The 19,380-nt window shown below is 46.7% G+C and overlaps 1 protein-coding gene across 2 annotated transcripts in view; it reads right to left on the bottom strand.

Moving 5' to 3' along the window:
* WDR17 (WD repeat domain 17) overlaps positions 1-19,380 on the bottom strand; it is a 72,403-nt gene that overhangs the window by 32,214 nt on the left and 20,809 nt on the right. For both annotated transcript variants that reach the window (XM_084878329.1, XM_084878328.1), the window contains 7 exons: positions 16,051-16,281; positions 11,366-11,617; positions 10,502-10,624; positions 6,897-7,066; positions 3,201-3,369; positions 2,476-2,567; positions 149-231 (listed from right to left, as the gene is read on the bottom strand). In XM_084878329.1, coding sequence (XP_084734455.1) covers positions 149-231; positions 2,476-2,567; positions 3,201-3,369; positions 6,897-7,066; positions 10,502-10,624; positions 11,366-11,617; positions 16,051-16,281 — 1,120 coding nt within the window. The remainder of the gene's footprint in view (positions 1-148; positions 232-2,475; positions 2,568-3,200; positions 3,370-6,896; positions 7,067-10,501; positions 10,625-11,365; positions 11,618-16,050; positions 16,282-19,380) is intronic.

Below are 19,380 nucleotides of genomic sequence, written 5' to 3'. Positions count from 1 at the left end.
CAGAGGCCTGTGTGGCCTTCTATTGTACATGGTACTGATGACAGGTGTGCACACGTGAACCTCATCAGGATGTGCGTGTCCAGCTGCCAGGACACGCTGGCAGGGCCTGAGGCCGCTCTGTGGATGGGACAGCGGCGGCAGCACTCACCAGAGACCGTCCTCACTGCAGGTCGCTATCCGTTTGGAATCTTTGTGACTCCAGGCGACGCAGAATATCCTGTTGTTTCCGTGCTTCAAAAAATGCAAAACACCTATCAATAAGAAATAACGCACCTCTTGTTCTCTTATTTGCTTACTCCGTCTAAGAGTGATTTTGCTACGAGGAGCTGGCTGTGGGTGATGCCAGCATTGGGGCCACACCCCGACAGGGAGAGAATACACACTCTGAGTGTGCCCGTTCTCACACTTCACCCAGGATCACTGTTTCAGAGCATGGATCGGGTGGCTTCTGCCTCTCCTCTGTGGACCCGGGCCAAGAGCCAGAAGTGCTTGCTAAGCTCCTAGCGCAGTGGTCGGCAAACTGCGGCTCGCGAGCCACAGGCGGCTCTTTGCCGCCTGGAGTGTGGCTCTTCCACAAAATGCCACGGCCTGGGTGAGTCTATTTTGAAGAAGTAGTATTAGAAGAGGTTTAAGTTTAAAAAATGTGGCTCTCCAAAGAATTGTCAGTCATTGTACTGTTGATGTTTGGCTCTGTTGACCAATGAGTTTGCCGACCACTGGGCTAGCAGATGAAGCTCTGCTCCCCGTCTTCTCCTGCAAACACAGGGCTGCAGGGAGGGTGACGGCCTGCCTCCTACCCCAGGGCAATCAGGCATTGTGGCCATGACTGTTCTTCTCAACTTCAAAGGTTTACCATTATGGAAGCCAAGCAGAGCCGACTTAAGGTCATTCCTAGAACAAAGGACGTCATTTTTCTATGTGTTCGCACTCTCAGGCTGAAGGCAGGGAAAGGAACTCAGGCCCAGTGCTGTGATGAGAACCTGTAAGGCTCCAGAGGATGTCATCATTTCAATCTTCCAAGCACTGAGCTGTTGGCTGCTTTAGGGGAGAGAACATGCCTTTTTTCCTATTTCATGGCCGTTTGACTAAGGCAACCTCCAGCCGCTGTTTTTACCTCTTTGGAGGTCAAGGGGGAGGCTTACAAAAATGGATACAAAATGGGGTCGTGTCCACCCCCGTCACCTGGAGCACAGGCCCCCTAATCCCCTCCCTCTCCTCCCCCTCCCCTCCCCGATGCAGGTACCCCGGCCCTCCAACATCCTGCTGTTCCTGGGTGAGGCCCGGAGACCACTAAGGCAAGCGGGCGCTGCTCATTTTCCCCACATTTATCCTCCTAGATCCGAGCCATTTGATCCCGGTCTTCACTAGAAAGACACGGTGGATCCAGGCGACAGGAACACGGTGCTACGATGCTGGGCTCTTGGCTGGGGCTGGGGCAGCTCTGGCACTAATGGACAGCTACTGTGGGTCACAAGATGCCTAAAAACAGTCCACCAGATCTGACCCCTGGGCAAATAAATGCCTGGTATTGAGGGTTCCTCTTCTGATTCCTTTCTTTCCCTGCTCCCTTTGTCACTGGGTGCTTGGGGGGAAGAAGTGGGGGGGGGGGGGGTGTCAGTGCTCAAGGGGAGTGTGGCTGTTACATGGAGAAAGGGCAGGAGCTGAGCCCAGGCCTCTGTGGGAGTCTCCTCTGCTGAGGGCAACACTGCCCCCTGGTGTTGGAAATCCCCACTCTCCAACCCCTGGAGATTAAGGCTGCTTGATCCTCAAAGGGGGTAAGTCTTCAGTATAAATGGTTTTTAAAGCCTCAAACATATACACGATTTTATAGAGGTTTTATACTTAATAGACATTAACAGCAATCATTTGAAACGAATGACATTTCAAAGTAGCAAGAGGCAATCCCAGATTCTGTGGCATTTCCCTTGATTCCTATCTTAACTCGCAGTCACGAGATCATGTGTGTTTCCCAAATATGAGTGGGACTCCGTCAACTCTGGGTGACAACTGACCCCAACCACCATCTGCGACACCACAAACAGGAGGCGGAGAGGTCTGCGGGCTTGTCATGGACGAGAAGGACTTGAGGACCAAAAGGAAACCTAAGGAACTGTATAACTGACTTCCCGTCCTAGAGCTGAAGAGTCGGGTTCAGGCAACAAAGGATTCTCCCTCCGTCAGCAGCTAACCAGCGGGAGGCCTGGCGCGGTGGCCTGGGCCTGCTCTGGGTTCAACCTCTTCCGGCCACGGACTATGTGCCCAGAGAACCCGGGAGGACTCAGGTTCCTGCGAAGACCTGGTGCCACTGGAGGTGGATTGACTTTTCAGAATTCATTTTAACACATAAACATCCTCTCGGGTTCTGTTCTAATCCAGAGAACACACTGCCACCTGGTGATTCTTTATTGTGTTAAGATACAAAGCATGGGAGCAGCCTAAGACAGGCTCTTCAGCCACCAGGAAATAACACCTTACCTCAGTAAAGCGCTGCACCATTCTGCCCTTCTTGAGGTCCCAAATGAAGGCACCATTCTGGGATGTGGCTCCGGCAATACAATCCAGATCACCTTGGCAAACAGTGTGACAGACGTTATCTGAAATGCTTGCCAGAAATGTGCTTCCCAAACATGTCATTTTTGAAAAAGACTTAAGATTTGCTAAGTAGTCTTTAAAAAAAAAATTTTTTTTTTTATGTGAAAATCCACAGAATTCATCACAAGGTCACAAGTGAACTGTGCTGACATATAACCATTCATATTTACAAAACAGCTGCATCGGGGAAAACTCTGCATCGTAACTTAGAAAACACATTTTGTAACTTTAGAAGGCAAATGTTTAACACTTTCATGTATTTGATTCGCATAGCACTGCGAAGGAAATGGTCACCTCAGAGGTGTCCTATCGTTAAAGACATGCCTATACAAATGCAACTCAAATGAGATGGGTCCCCATTAGCCTGATTGACCGTGGCTTTTCCCTTTGGTCACGTGATACCAAAGGGCCCAGAAATCCAGGTGTCCATGCGGGAAGTCCACTCAGAAAATCTCCCCAAAACTCACCCAACAAATATGTCCTTCCTACGGGGCCTCTACCTGGCGCTTGGGAGACGACGACATTGAGGGGAAGAAGGTAACTCAAAGGAAAATAAAAGTCCAGAGGCCACTGAACCGTCCTCCCCACTGGAAGGACATGCTCCTTACCTGGCGCCCAGGAGAGAGAGTAGATCACCCCCTCGTTCCCCGGGGACGTGTACACCGCGGTCAGCGTGTCCACGTCCCACACCTTCACCGTGCCATCGAAGGACGCGGTCGCCAAGAGGTTGGGGTCGTTGGGCTTGAACTTGCAGTCGAAGATGGTCTCCACGTGTCCCTAGGAAGGCAGCACACCAGGCACAGCCCCTGAGCAAACCCAGGTGACGGGTAAGCAACCCACAGTGTGCAGTCAAGTTCAACCCTGGACCAGAGATTCTAAATACGAGTGCAAACGTGTGAGGGCGAGCGGAGACACAGAGCCTGCGTGCTGCTCCTGAGGGGGGTCCCCAGGCTGGGGCTGTACACACCGCCCAGACCCAGATTTATCCAGCCCCAGTTCCCTAAGTCAGCAACTAAGCCAAAATGCCCAAAAGCCCAATTTCAGCTGCCATTCAATGCACATCTTTTCTGAATACGTGTCATGCACAGAGGACTATGCTATTATAGGAATTTACAAAGCAATGAACTCTTAACAGTTATTATGTAATGCTGGGAACATGATAAAAGACAAGATAAAACTGAAAACATCCTTCAGTGGAATTATTGCTTTCTTCATGCCAATGGCACACTCCAAAAAGACTTCACAGCTTCAACTGACAGAGGACGCATCTGGCTTGGGCTTGGTTTTTAACCAAGTTTTCAAACAGTCCCAAAGATTCCTAGCAAGTTTATTCTTTGGAACTCCAATCCTGTTTCCCTGACAGGGTGACACGCGTCCCAGACACACACACACACACACCCCGCAGGCTGTGTGGCGGGAGGTGAGGATGTGTGCAAACACACTTGCAAGTGGAGGTCAGTTGCCAGGTGCCTGTGGGAACCTGGGGAGAGTCAGGTAAGCAGCCAGCTGCCATGCCTGTCTCCCCAGCGCCGGGGATGGGAACTGACCTTCCCTCCTACTCAGAGCAGCAGCCGCTGCAGCAGGCCGGGATCTGGGGAGAATTAACACAAGGACAGGCGGGCTCTCCCTGCCCCCCACACCTGCCCTAAAGGTACAGGGGATCCTTTACACTCCTGTGCATCCAGCAGCGAGACCAGAGAGCCCGGCCTCAGGAAACCACACAGGGCCTCAAGGCCAAAGTGCCTCTCCTTGGGAGAGGGAGAGGAGGGGAGGGGAGAGGGAGGGTAGGTGGGTGCAGCCCTGCCCCTGGTGCAGCCCCAGGGGCTGGGCAGGGGCAGGGGCGGGGCTACTCCTGTCCTCATGTCCTCATGTCACAGGGACTGCCTGCAGGTGCCTTCTTCAATGTTAATTCAGGGCTAAGCTTTCAGATCTCATTGGAAACATCATATAGCAAGACTGAGCGGTGACTGTTTCTTGTCTTCTTAGCAGCAGGACTGCAGGGGTGAAAGGAAGAAATGGAAGCATTTCCCTTCATTTCAGTCAAGCCAATATCCACGTGGAAAGATGCCTGTTCACAAGCCTCTGAAGGGGGCTTTGATGCCACGTAACGTGAAAGCTTGGAGGTGCCTGGTGCACAGAGCATCACATGGGATGTCTGTGCTGGTGACTGTCCTGCAGCCCCATCTGAGTCTGCGTTAGCAATGCGACTTTATGAGGATAAAACTAAGTCTTCGCTGACTGGCAGGCACTTTGAAGGTGGGAAGAGCCAGTGAAATAATTTATGATCAAGGAATGTTTTAGTTTTGACAGTCAAACTCAGAGGGAAGGCAGGGGAGGGTGGGGATAAGGGGGAGAGATCAACCAAAGGACTTGTGTGCATGCATATAATCCTAACCAGTGGTCATGGACAACATGGCGGTGGGGGCATGTGTGGGGAGGGGTTTGGGATGGGAATGGGGGGATGAGGATAATTATGTGATTCCTTAATCAATAAAGAAATTTAAAAAAAGGTTAAGTATAAATAAAAAATAAATGTTTTAGTTTTGATGGAATTATAAATTTAGCATAGTGTTTTAAAATAAAACATGTTTTAATACGAGGATTTGCACTCAATAGAAAGTCTTTTGAACTTAGATTGTGTAACTTCCTTATTAATGTGAATTTTAAAACACTTGTTATATTTTTCTCTCTTCCTTTTCATAATTCTTTTAAAAGTAGGCGGTAATTGGAAATATGGAAGAAATTTCCCACACTGGGGAAGCATTTGCATGGAAGGAAAGGCTTACAGGGAACGAAAATTCAATCAAAATAATATCTACAAAATATCAATCAAATAATACCAATCAAAATAATATCTATAAAAGGAATGTTTCTATATAACTAAGCTACACATTGTTAAACAATATTTTTGCTAATGTTCCATATTTTTATTTGAGAATAAAATTAAAGTGGCCTTCAAATAACAGTATTATTGATTATTTCCCTCTTTTTTTTTAAAAAAAAAAAAAAAAAAAAAAAAAAAAAAAAAAAAAGGGCAAGTATAGCTGTAGAGTCCTTTCTAAGTTTTTCCAGGGAAAAACAATTAACATTTAAAAGTCTTAAATGTCTAGATTGGTATAATTCAAACCTGTAGGGGGGAAATGGGCATTTAATAAACAAGAGAAAATTAAGAAGGATGATTCTTGACAAATAATAATTACAACACAATATGCATGATTACAGTCACTCGCTCGCTCATTCATTATGCATGGAGTCATTCATGCGACAAAACTTAATAAAGACTTGCTATGTGCCAGGCCCTGTGTTAGGTGGTGGAGATAAAGCATAGATTAAAACCAAGCAAAAACGCGAGTCCTCCTTGAGACGGTATTTTATCGTGTGTGGAGGCTGAGTGGACAGAGCACAGAAGAGCCCTGGCCAGTCTGCTCAGTTGGTCTTGAGCATTGTCCCTGCAGCCAAAGGTCACCGGTTCAATTCCAATCAGGGCAGAGGCCTGGGAGGTGCTCAGGAGGCAGCCGATCGTCAGTGTTTCTCTCTCTCCTTCTTCCTTCCTCTCCCTGCAAAATCAATAAAAACATTTTTAAAAAAGAAAAGAATATGACAGAATCATAATGATTGAATAATAGAAAATAAATCTTAGAAATGCTTCATCCATCCGCCTGCTCACTCCCAGACGGGAACACCAAAGCTGGAGTAGCTGGCAGAGACAGACTAGGAAAGGGTTGTTCTCTTTCCCTCTCTGCTTCCAAAACGTGGCGCAGCAATGCAATTCCCAGCGCTGGACGGGGGCTGGCGTGGTCCACACAGCAAAGGAACACTGCCAGCCATGCGGGCAACCAGGATACGCAGGCAGGGATGTTCCCTGGACTCTCATGTTTAAAGCTTAAAGATTCTTCATAGTTTTGTCCTCATTTTGTACATCATTCCAAAAATGTTTCAGCCACCCCGGGGGGCAAAGTCCTAATGATATGATTTATTTAAAAAATATATACATTTCTAAAGAGAGAGGAAGGTAGAGGGATAGAGATAGAAACATCCATAATGAGAGAGAATCACTGATCGGCTGCCTCCTGCAGGCAGGCTACTGGGGATTGAGCCAGCAACCTGGGCATGTGCCCTGACAGGGAATCGAACCTGTGACCTCTTGATACATGGGTCAACGCTGTTCAACCACGGAGTCACACCAGCTAGGATGATTCTTTACAAAAATAAATGTTAACAGTATTAATATACAAGTAAAAGTAAACACCATGAGCGTCACACAGTAAGTGCCCTTGTGAGCGAAGGGACAGCCGCAGACATACCATGTCCCTCAGGAAGTCCCACTTCCTGGCTCCCAGGTCATACAGGCCCACGCCGCCGTCCAGGAAGCAGCACAGGGCGTGCCCGGGGGGCAGGGAGGACGCCTGGCCGGGGGGCAGGGCCTCGCTCGTGGAGGACGTGTAGTGATTTGGGGTGGAAGGCTGGACTGAAACTGAAAAAGAGAAAGATCAGCAGGTAAACATTTATGGAAGCAGCTTCCTGTGTGTGGATGACACCTCAGGGATTGATTTCCTCTGGCCAGAACTGGGATCTGTGAACTGTAGGCAACAATCACATTTCTGCCTCAGGAGTACTTTTACAGTTTTTCCAAAATTCAGGGGTGAGAAGGGCTGGGGGAGGGGAGGGAGGCAAAGGAGGTTTATAACTACTACAGTAATTAATCAGTCATAATCCTATATAATAAAAGAGACATATGCAAATTGACTGTACCTCCACTGCACCCACAAGCCATGCCCACCAGCTAATCAGGAGCAGGTATGCAAATTCACCCAACAAATATGGCAGCAGCCACAGAGCTGGACCAAGCAGGAAGCTTAGGTTGCCCCCGGTGATGGAGAAAGCCAAGCTTCCCATCTGCTGGGCCTCCATTCAAGGCTACAAAGTTTCAATTATAGAAGATAAATAAATTCCAGATACCAGGGACTCCACTTGGGTCGCCAGGGGGCATGGCCAGCCTGAAAACCACCACAGGGCCCTCGCCCAGGCCACTCCACACCCCAAGGATACCCCCACCCTGATCCGGAACACCCTTCAGGGCAAACCAGCTGGCCCCAACCCATGCACCAGGCCTCTATCCTATCTAATAAAAGAGTAGTATGCAAATTGACCATCACTCCAACACACAAGATGGCTGCCTCCATTTGGACAAAGATGGCCACCACAAGATGGCCAGCAGGGGAGGGTAGTTGGGAGGCACCAGACCTGCAAGGGAGAGCAGTTGGAGGCAATCAAGCCTGTAGGGGAGGGCAATTTGGGGTGACCAGGCCAGCAGAGGAGAGAAGTTTAAAACGGGGTGACTGGGCCTGCAGGAAAGGGCAGTTAGGGGAAAGCAGGCTGGCAGGAGAACAGTTAGGCATCAATCAGGCTGGCAGGGGGGTGGTTAGGTGGTGATCAGGCTGGCAGGAAGAAGCAGTTAGGGGCAATCATGATGGCAAGCAGGCAAGCAGTTGGGAGCCAGCATTCCTGGATTGTGAGAGAGCAGTCGGGCAGTTGGACATCCCTCAAGGGGTTCCAGATTGGAGATGGTGAAGGCTGGACTGAGGGACACCCCCCACCACCATGCACGAATTTTGTGCACCGGGCCTCTAGTATAAGAATAAACTCTGGGCTTTGAGAACTCACAACTATAAACCTACTGACTCCTTTAGCACAGATATTATCCCACCCTCTAATATAGAAAATTGGATATTATTTTAAAAAGAGGTGTATAAAATGAAGGGTGAGCAACCTGGATAAAAATTTGTGTGTGAAGAATCACAATATGCTGTGAATATCTGGTTTATTATCTCCCCATAGAATAAAGCATAGAATACTTATTTTACATATATATATATATATTATTGATTTTTTATAGAGAGGAAGAGAGAGGATAGAGAGTTAGAAACTTCGATGGGAGAGAAACATTGATCAGCTGCTTCCTGCACACCTCCTACTGGGGATGTGCCCACAACCAAGGTACATGTCCTTGACTGGAATAGAATCTGGGACCTTTCAGTCTGCAGGCCAAGGATCTATCCACTGAGCCAAACTGTTTAGGGCAGAAGCTTATTTTTTAATTAGAATTTTCTTTCAAAATCTTGATATATTAGCTTACTCCCCCTTCCATACACACACAGACACACATGCATGTGAGCTTTTTCTTTTAAAGCTCACAACTCTCTAGTAATTGCTATGCTAATGAAAGTAATTATCTTTGAGATTATATAATTCACTTTAATTTAGCACCCAAATTAAGAACCATAATGATCTGACATACATTTTTTTACAACTTACTTTTTTAATATGCTCTTATAAACTTTTAGAGAGAAGGGAGAAGGACAGAGAGACAGAAACATTGATGAAAGAGAAATATCATAGATCGGCTGCCTCCTAAACACCCCCAACTGGGGATCCAGCCTGCAACCCAGGCATGTTCCCTGACCTGGAATTGAACTGTGACTTCTTGGTTCCTAGGTCATTGTTCAACCACTGAACCATGCAGGCGGTACATTTTTCATCTTAGATTTTCTCTCTTCCTCCTCAGGTTTACTTTTATTGTTCATATGCTTCCGTTTCTCCAACTTTCAATTGCATGTGTCCCCACGTTTAGTTATTTTCTGCCTAGTCTGTATCTCCTACTGTGTCTTCTTTTCAAGAAGTTTTTCCTTAGAACAAGAATTTGCAAACATAATTCAAAATAACACTACCACTGTAAATTATCAGACCAACCTATGTTAATTACATACTGGAATATAGATAAATATTTCCCAGATATTCTCTCCTTTTTAGTATGCTCCCTTTTTCATTCAAATATAATCGCCTTCCGTATTGCATTCATTTGGATAATGCTATTTCTCAGAATCAATTCAAATGGCAGGAAGTCCAGGCTAGAATGAACTTCTACTGATAAAAGAGGCATTTGATTCCATGAAGCTTTATTGACCATTTGGTAAAAACTAATATAGTCCATGACTCACTGCTATAACATTTTAATTTACTGACATTATGGGTGGTTTTGATACCCTTTATGTACTTATCTATCTGTAAGTCATTTTTTTTTCTTTTTTTTTTTTTTTTAGAATTTGGTATGCCTGTATTTTAAACTCTTCATTTTCACATAATTTTTCTTATTCCATACTTGGTTGGATTCTTAAAAACGGGGTAAAAGACTAGACGTCTAGCAATAGATTCCCTAAAAGGAATTACTCACAAATGACAAGATTGGTATGCGCTTCTTCATGTTTGGTGATTTTCCTCTAATACACATGCACCGCTTTAGTAATACAAAAACAAACGTGAGAGAAGCGAATCGGTGACAGTTCAGTCATCCTGTGTTATGCACGTCACAGCAGCTAAACCAGTGGTGGGGAACTTAGGGCCCGCGGGTCACATAAGGCCTGAAAAGTCATGTGATCTGGCCCTGCCTAGGCATTAGGGGTGAGTTAACGAAACATTTGACCAAATACCGCAGGCTGGCTAACTTTTAAGTGGATAATTGTGTATAGCCCATGACTGATGTTATAAATATCCAATGGTCCTTGGTGGAAAAAAGGTTCCTCAGCCCTGATCTAAACCAAGAAACAAATAACCACACACACACAGAATTGCAGGATATACACCGTCTCAGCCTCCAGAATGTTACTTCTCTGGTCTCAGCATCCCCAGACCCCGGTTCTCAGGATTTAGAGGTAGTAAGGCCTGACAGAAAAGCTTAACTTGTGTGTCTTTCATGATTCCATCAGCACAGACGTTGTCAAAGGCTGATTTTTAAATTGGCTTTTCAGTTAGCACATATCTGCTATGCCTCTATCACCACAGCAGCCATTTCATTTGGAAGCAGCAGGTACAATATTTTAAGATATTAGACTCTGATGATACTCTTACTCACATTTCCTCCTTGGTGGAGAATTCAGTACATGTAGGCAGTGAAATCCTGTTTTCTTCAGTTTGAAATTATCAATCGGCGTTGTTCTCGAAACATTCCAAATGCGTAGAACGCCTACTTGAGAATCTAGGCAGGAAAAAAGCATCATGTGAACAAGTTTTACTTGAGACATAAGAGTAATAAGAGTAATAAGAGAATAAGAGAATAAGAGACATAAGAGTAATAAGAGAATCTTCAACTTGCAAGATTTTTAGCACTACTAATGGGCCTTCTTCAAATAATAAGACTGTACATTCCTATATAACAAAAGGGTAATATGCAAATTGACTCCTGGAATGACCAGTTGCTATGACGCACACTGATCCCCAGGGGGCAGACGCTCAATGCAGGAACTGCCCCCTGGTGGTCACTGCATTCCCACAGGGGGAACTCCGTCCAGCCACAAGCTGGGCTGACGGCTGTGAGTGCAGTGGCCGTGGCAGGAGCCTCTCCTGCCTCCTCGGCAGCACTAAGGATGTCCAACTGCAGCTAAGCCATCAGCTGGACATCCCCCAAGGGCTCCTGGGCTGCCAGAGGGATATCTGACTGCCAGCTTAGGCCTGATCCCTCGGGGAGAAGCCTAAACCGGCAGGTGGACATCCCCCGAGGGGTCCGGGACTGCAAGAGGGCGCAGGCTGGGCTGAGGGGACCACCCCACACCCCCATGCACAAATTTCATGCACCGGACCTCTAGTTTACTATAATAAATAATAACATATGCAATATTAACAAGTCTTGCACAGAAGTAACCAATGAAGGAGTATTATCTGCCTGACCGAATTAAAGAACACACGCCCATTTAACACGGGGGTGGGTGGGTGCTCTCACCTCCGGTGACAAACATCCCCGGGGCGCTGGGCACCCAGGCCAGGCACTGCACACAGGCCGCGGCGCTGGGCAGGCTGAAGGCGGTGATGCAGCAGAGCGACTCGGTGTCCACCAGCCGGATCCCGTGGTGCAGGCTGGCCACCAGGAGGTAGTCCGCGGACAGCGGGTCCCACTCCAGGGCCGTGACCAGGTCCTCTTCGTCCGTCCCTTCCAGAGCGTCGGGCCTCAGAACGTGTCTCTGGCTTTTATTACCTGTTAAGACACGAAGAAAGTGACTTTAAACGGCATCCTCAGAGAAAGACCAGTAACTGAGAGGGTGCTGATTTTCTCCGCTCACACCACGGACCCCCGCAGCACGGGAATAAGAAGCTGCTGATGACATGTGACGGCACGGAGCTAGGGTTTGTCCCAGTGACGCAGGTCAGACGGGGCTGCTCTGCGTTGGCGATCTCTAGTACCTGGGAGGTTGGCCCTATGTGTTACTGAAACACTGTAAGGAAAAGACAAGAATACACAAGATATTGTCATCAAGTACCATTCCACCAAGTGACACAGCACAGACAGGACAGGGTTCACCCGAAGGAAGCACGTCCTGCTGTGATGAAAAGCACAGACTCTGGGTCCAGCCCGACCTAGTCCCACCACTTAGGGGCTCCGTGTTTTTGGACAAGACATGTCATCTCCGTGTGCTTAGGGTTTGTTTTTAGGGAACATAACGACACCTGCCTTGTAGAGTTTTGTCTTTTTTAAGATTACGTGGATGAGTTGCTGAAAGTGCTTTGAACAGCGGGGATAGCATGAGCAGCACATCTCTATTTATTGTCACTCTTTGTCCCACCTCTGTCATACCCATCACTCCCTCCTGACTCCACTACAACCCGGGCAGCTGGACACACAGGGGGCAGACCAAGGGGAATTCAATGAAGCCAGGGACCGTCCTCACTGGTCTGGCTCAGTGGCTAGAGCATTGGCCCTCGGCCTGAAGGGTCCCAGGTTTGATTCTGGTCAAAGGGCATGTACCTTGGTTGCAGGCTCCATTCCTGGCCCAGGCTGTGGGTCATGTGGGAGGCAACCAATCGATGTGTCTCTCTCATGTCGATGTTTCTCTCTCGGACTCTCCCCTTCCTTCCACTCTCTAAACGTCAATGGAAATATATCCTTGGGTGAGGATTAACCAAACAACACAACCCCACAAAAACAAAGTAAATGAAGCCAAGGCCCATCAAACAATCCTCCTTTCATTCCAATCACTTACACAACTGGCCATGGGGGGAATCCGCCTCTGCAGTGCACCCCCCGGGATCCACTCTGCGGACGCCCTCATGCTCCAAAGCACGGCCGTGAAACCACACTCTCACGGAGAGACCACACCCTCAAGGAGAGCCCAGTTATCCCTGCGTGCCCTCCACCTTAAAATCCTATTTTACTTAAAAAATAACACAACCGAGAGATTCCATAGCTCTGTCATCAGCGCACACAGTTCTCCAACCTTTCAGGCTATAAAAGCAGAGAAAAGCGAGTCCTTTGGTTCTGTCGGATGTTATGAAATGAATTGAAAACCTTACAGCTTCTGCCTTGACATTAACTTCATCAGAATAATATATTATGTAAATGCAAGGTGGGTCTTAAATAGGTATTGTTTTAGTCAGAATCTAGTGCACATATAGTCATAGAAAGGGAGAGATTTCTTTTATCTGGATTTGTCAAATTTTCACAATAACCATCAAGGAAAGTTTGTTTGCTTCTTCTTCCCCCAAATAAACATCATCCAAACTGCTATTTTATGTAACAATAATGAATATTAACATAGTGGGTCATTACAAGGCCAAAAGAGGCAGAAAAGTGATTTATGAAGCTAAGTTGTACTTTACTAATTTTACTAGTAAAGTACAACTTTACTAATAAAAATTAGTAAAGCATCTATGACTTAATAAAGATATTTCAGGAGGATATGAAAAAAAAAGCAACAAAGAACATGGTAAAATTTACAATGCAAATGTTATAACATCTAGATCATGTTGCTTCAAAGCCCTTTGATCTTACAGTCAAAATGATAAAGGGTTATAGTCACTGTTTTCCGTTCTATCAGATATCAACATTTTTATTATAAAAGATAGAAAAATTAATCTATAAATGTAAAGCCAGTAGTTAGAATAACCGCTGATAATATTTGAGTTTACATTATTATTTATTTTACTATTACTTGTGTCCTAATTTTTTACACAAATATCCGGCCCCTTGAGTTGTCAGATAAGGACAAATGCATGCGATAAATTGATAAGATGAGGTTGACAACTTCTGTATGAGAGACAAAAACTGGGGCAAGGGAGAATTACGGTTGAAAAATAACATAATGAGGATGATGCATAAACCAACGAGCTGCTGAAATTTTAACTCCGAGATCTGGTGGCTGAAGCCAAGAGGACAAAAACCATGAAAGGTGGCACAACAGGATAAAAATAAAACAAAATGACAAACAGGACAATGTTCCGAGAAGCACGAGGTTTCCTGGAACTGACACCGGAAATAGGCGCCTCTCCCCCGTACGTTTCCAGCGGGGACACAGTGCTGTGTGAGGACAATGTCACCAACAACATTTCTCAGATAAAACAACGCCCACTTGATCACTGCCCTCCTCGGGGCCATAGCAGAGTCAAGCCAATTAAAACAGCTCTGTTACGAAGGTGAGACCGTTCTCGGATGAGCTGGCTCTGTCCAAGAATATACCTGGAAATGGGTACAGCAGTGGTTTCCCCACATTTTGGGTCCTGGAACCCTCTATTCAGGTGAGGATTTTTACATGAAAATACAGGTAATACGGAACTAGGTGCTGGTGCTCTTAGACTGGTTGAGCCACCTGGATCACCTACCCACCCCCTTCTCCCCTCCACCCAACACACACACACAAACATGAAACACACTACTAATCACCATTTTAACACCACGGGTTTAAAATAATGGGTGAACTGCCTTATTGTGGGCAGTCCTCCATGAAGAGTGCCCTTTCCTGCTTCTTCCAAAACAGAGAAAGCTGGGCAGTGGCACCTGCGGGAGCCGGAGGACAGACTTTCGGTCTGGTTAGGCTAGGGGTGTCGAACTCAATCAGAGAAGGGGCCAAAATCTAAAATCCAGCCTAAATCGCGGGCCGAATGGTTTACTGAACAGTCATAAACTGACAATGTCATAAACTGACAGCGGAGTGCAGTGATGACAGCGCGGTGCGGGCCACATTGCAAGGCCTGGCGGGCTGGATTTGGCCCGTGGGCCTTGTGTTTGACACATGTGGGTTAGGCAGAGACCGAACCCCTGGGGGCCACGAGGTCACTCACAAGGGGCGGGGGAGGGCTCCTCGGGGACAGGAAGCTGAGTGCTAAGTAGTCAGGCTGCAGCCCCGACGCTTCAAACTCACAGCCCAGTGTCTTGTCCGAATCCAAAAGCAGCATTTTCTTCCAGGACCCATTCGCTCCTGTCTACGCCAAAGGGAGAGGCATGGCCAGATGCCACCCTCCCTAACCGTGTGTGTGTTGGAGAGCGGGGATTTCTGAGCGTGCTTCCGGAGAGGCCGTGGACAGTGCCCCAGATAGGGTTGTCAGTGCTGACAGCAGGCCAGGCCTTGAGATACGGTCTCATGGCCCCTTCCCCTTGCACCTCACAAAATAGACTTGCAAGATAGAACCCTGTGAGCTTTCTGAAGAACAGGATGACCCTGTGAACAACATGGTGGCCAATAGCATGGCCCTGCCATTATTTGGGAAAAAGTGTTTTGTCTTGGTTTGCTTACTCTACACAAACAGGAAGTGGTTACTGTGCTTAAAAGGGGTCTTGCACAAAGAAAGGGCCGGGCTGCTCTCTGACCCCCGTCTGGAAGGCAGCACAGCCACCGGCCGGCAATAATGGCTCCCGGAATTTTAGTTTGGTCTGGAAACCAGGGGTCTTTACTCGCGTTCGCTCCACCACACGTGCATGGATTCTTAAAGCCCTGGGTGTGCGTGCGAGCAGGAAGTCTAGCTGGGTTCTTAGCGATGGGACCGTGTCCCTTCAGAGGGCGTGGGGTCTCCGTGGCGTTGCTGAGAATGTGACCTGGTGTGCGAGCAGGAGCCCCGGCCACGTGGGTGCCAGCAGGCCTCTGTGGTGAGTGGGGACCCCTTCAGGGGAGTTTCCTATGTACATTTTGTTATCGTTCAAATTTAAAAAATAAACTACACGTCCAGACCCTTTCCTTCAACCAGTGTTATGGACTAACGGGGTCTAGAAAGTTGTCTTTCTTTTTCACCCAGGACCACAGGCCTGGCGGGGAATCTGGGGCGTCCGCATGGTACTCTGCACGCAGTGGGAGAATAGTTCTGACTGGTGAGCCCATCAAGGATTCCAGCTCCATGTCCTCTTCCACTAGGCCGTTTTCTGAGTGAGTGTGCAGAAGCAAGGAATTGACTTAAAAAGCAAAACTACGGGGCGCATGCCTGACTCGGGATGCATCAGAGTAGAATCTGCCCAGCTGAGCTCAATGCCTGGCCAGGCCTGAGACGTAAATTAGCTTCCCAGGATCCCGTAGAGTCAGTGAGATGCTGGGTACTGTTTGCACAGCTGTTACTTTAAAATCAGAATCCTGCTCCGGCTGTCTCTCCGCCGTGTCCCTGAGAGGGGACCTGCGCCTGGGAAGAGCACTGGGAGCGGAGCCTCCTCACCTGGCTGGAAGAGCGACAGGCTCCCATCCATGTGGCCGAACACGACCTTGCCCTTCCGCTGCGGGTGCCACCGGAAGGTGCAGATGTCGGACAGGAAGCTGTGGGCGTCCCGGTGCACGGTCACCCCGCTGTCCGGCCCCGCGATGGTCCAGACGAGCAGCGGGCCCCTGCGGGGGGCGAAGGCCACGGCCTCGCCCGCGTGGCAGCACCAGCTCAGGGAGGCGGGCGTCCCTGCAACAGAGGAAACGCGTCACAGCGGAGGCTCCGGCCAGCACTGCCACTGCCGCATCTGCTGTGCGAGTTCCGCAGCAACGTGGGAGGGCATGCTCGTGGTTTATAAGCATCTGGCCTCCTGGCTTGGGAACGGGGTTTTTAAACTGATCCCTGAGGCCGCTGGGGACGTATGGAGGATACTTGGTCGGTGAAAGGACAGCATCTAGTTAGGTTTAAACAACTACTACCCTGTTTCCCCGAAAATAAGACAGTGTCTTATATTAATTTTTGCTCCCAAAGATGCGCTAGGTCTTATTTTCAGGGGATGTCTTATTTTTCCATGAAGAAGAATACGGTACACATTTTATTGTTAAATGAAAATAAAGGAAATTTATTACCTGTATACGGTACGGTAGTACGGTAGTTGTCAACACATCAAGAATCCTACAGTATCAAGAATTTACTCATTTATTCAATGACAATCATGTCATCATCTTCTGGAACATCATCATCACAATCCAATTCCTGAATTTCCTGGTGAATTTCTTATGACTCCATTTCTTTCAGAATCAGTGGACCAAATCTCTCATGTTTAGCCTAGGGGGGCCTTATTTTCGGGGGGATGCCTTATATTTCACTCAGAAGGAAACCTGTAAGTAGGTCTTATTTTCGGAGGATGTCTTATTTTCGGGGAAACACGGTATGATTACAAGAAGGATATAGAGTTCTTTCTTTTAGAAAACTATGTGCTTAACAGAGCAATTAATTGTGACTAATTTGTTGGGTGTGAGACCTGCTCTAGGCATTCCCTATTCAAATTAGCGTAGTAACAATTCCTGCTTTAAAGGATCTTCAGTGAAAACTGGGAAGACAAGGATGACATGCAGGAAGTTAGACGTTACTATAAGGATTTCATAACAATGGAGTTCATGCTACAATCTGTCTTATCGGGAGTTTAGAATCAAACCTCAGCTCTCCCTCAGGTGAATAGAACAAGTCACTTTCTGTCTGAACTCGTCTCCTCATCCATACGCTGGATACAACTACTATCATCTGACCACTTACTGCACCGAAGAGAAAAAGAAAATATAATAATGTACGTAAACGCCCCCTTTACACTGTAAGACAGAATGGAACATCTCATTGTAAATCTCCTCACTGTTACTGCAACCAAATGGATCCCAAGTGAAATAAGGGTTACGGTGGATTTATGACTCAAGACAGGGATGGTAACTCCTCCAGCAGGGACACTGACCAATCGCATCAGAATCACCAGACTGAAGCTGGGCATCGGACGAAGTGGAATTAGGGTCTGGGGACTGACTTTCACAGGGTTTGTGAACCACTGGGCTACTGTTCTGGAAAGTAAACGGGATTTAGACTATATCTTAAAGGCGCCATGGAGTTTAAATATATGAGATGAACATTATTTCCCAGGAAGAGAAAATGACATGAACAATTTTATGTCATTGTTTGCTGACCGTAAAATCAATCTGTGTCTATAATGAGCCAAAGGGCAGAAACTGGAAATCTTATGCCTCGTTCAGGGCTGGACATGTAAGGGGAACTCCACCAGGTATATTAAATGAATGAACACGTGAATATATAAATGAGGCCAATTAAAAAGACGATGTGGTTGTAGGGTACATTAACAGATACAGAATTTCCCCAGTAAGGGATGAGACACTCTGTATGACCAAACCACCACAGAACATGAGAAACCATGAGAATGCTGGCTTCCTGGATGGACATTTCCAGAAGAGCAGCGAGGGAGAGAAGGGGCAGGAACCAAGGCCCTCTCCTTACAACAGAAAACTCTACCGCAGGGGCCTGCTGTATAAAAGTGCTTTTCGGAGCTCTATCCGTGCTCACTCACTGGGTTCTCCCAACAAGACTCGGAGATGAGTAGGACACATAATTATCCACCATTAAAGGTTCTGTTTTCTGACAGCATATTTGTGACATTTCTCAAGTTGGTGACAATTTTAACATTTTAAAATTAAACCAATTAATACATTTTTCCTTCAAATTAATTTTTTTTATTATTGGGAAAAAGTAATGATGAAGTATAAACTACAGCTGCAGGTTTGAGTTCAACTGCTGGATGGGGAAGTTCTAATATTGATTAAAAAACTGACACACAAACTTCTACTTTGCTTACCCTGGATTCTGGAAAGAAAGAGAAAAACAAAGTCTAAGCCCTTTCAAGGGAACTATTTAAAATGAAAGTCACCAAAAATATTCACAATAACACTTTGAAAATAAAATATCAAAGTTTTTGATCTTCAAATTAAGAAGATACTTAGAAATAGCATGAGGAACTTATTGCTATGTCTTTGAAAATTTCAGAGGAAAAGGTATGCACACTTGATTTAAATTGTTACCAAAATTAGTTAATCATTCTGCCAATGTGAGTGAAGAGTTTTATTTGTATACCGTATTTTCCGGCATATAAGACGACTTTTGAAACGAAAAAAAGTCAACCGAAAATCGGGGGTCATTCATTAAAAATTTAATTTAAAAAAGAACTGGTGTTGCCTCGGAAGTGGGGGGTAGTCTTATACAGCGAATATAGGCCTAAACCTATGTTTTAACTGTAAAATTAGGGGATAGTCTTATATGCCGGAAAATACGGTACTCAGTGGCAAAGGAAGCTATGGCACACGCAGCTGGTGAGTGAAAAACTCTCCCTCCAGGAGTGGGGGCGATGCAGCCGGTGGCGGATGGCAGAGCAGGGGGTAAACTGGCTGTTCATACAACACACGGTCTCATCTGTACGTGAGCGGAACATTTCGATAGCATGGTCTCCTGTAGACTGTGTGTGACTACTTCATGAGAACAATGACACTGTGTGATATGTTTGGTTTATGTCACATAAAACACGGACAGAATTTTAGGTGTACTTATTGTGATATTTAAAATTAACTTCACACAAAGCTAGATTTAAAGTACCAGGGAAACACATGGTTTATTATTATAAACAATACTGTTTTGGCTCAGTGGATATACATCGGCCTATGGATTGAAAGGTCCCAGGTTCGATTCCGGTCAAGGGCATGTACCTTGGTTGCGGGCACATCCTCAGTGGGGGGGGGGGGGGGGGGCGGGTACAGGAGG

The sequence above is a fragment of the Pipistrellus hanaki genome, assembly GCF_964339955.1.
Source record: "Pipistrellus hanaki genome assembly, chromosome: 3".
NCBI lineage: Eukaryota > Metazoa > Chordata > Mammalia > Chiroptera > Vespertilionidae > Pipistrellus > Pipistrellus hanaki.
The sequence above is the reverse complement of the archived record's forward strand: the minus strand, read 5'-3'. Positions and strand labels throughout refer to the sequence as shown.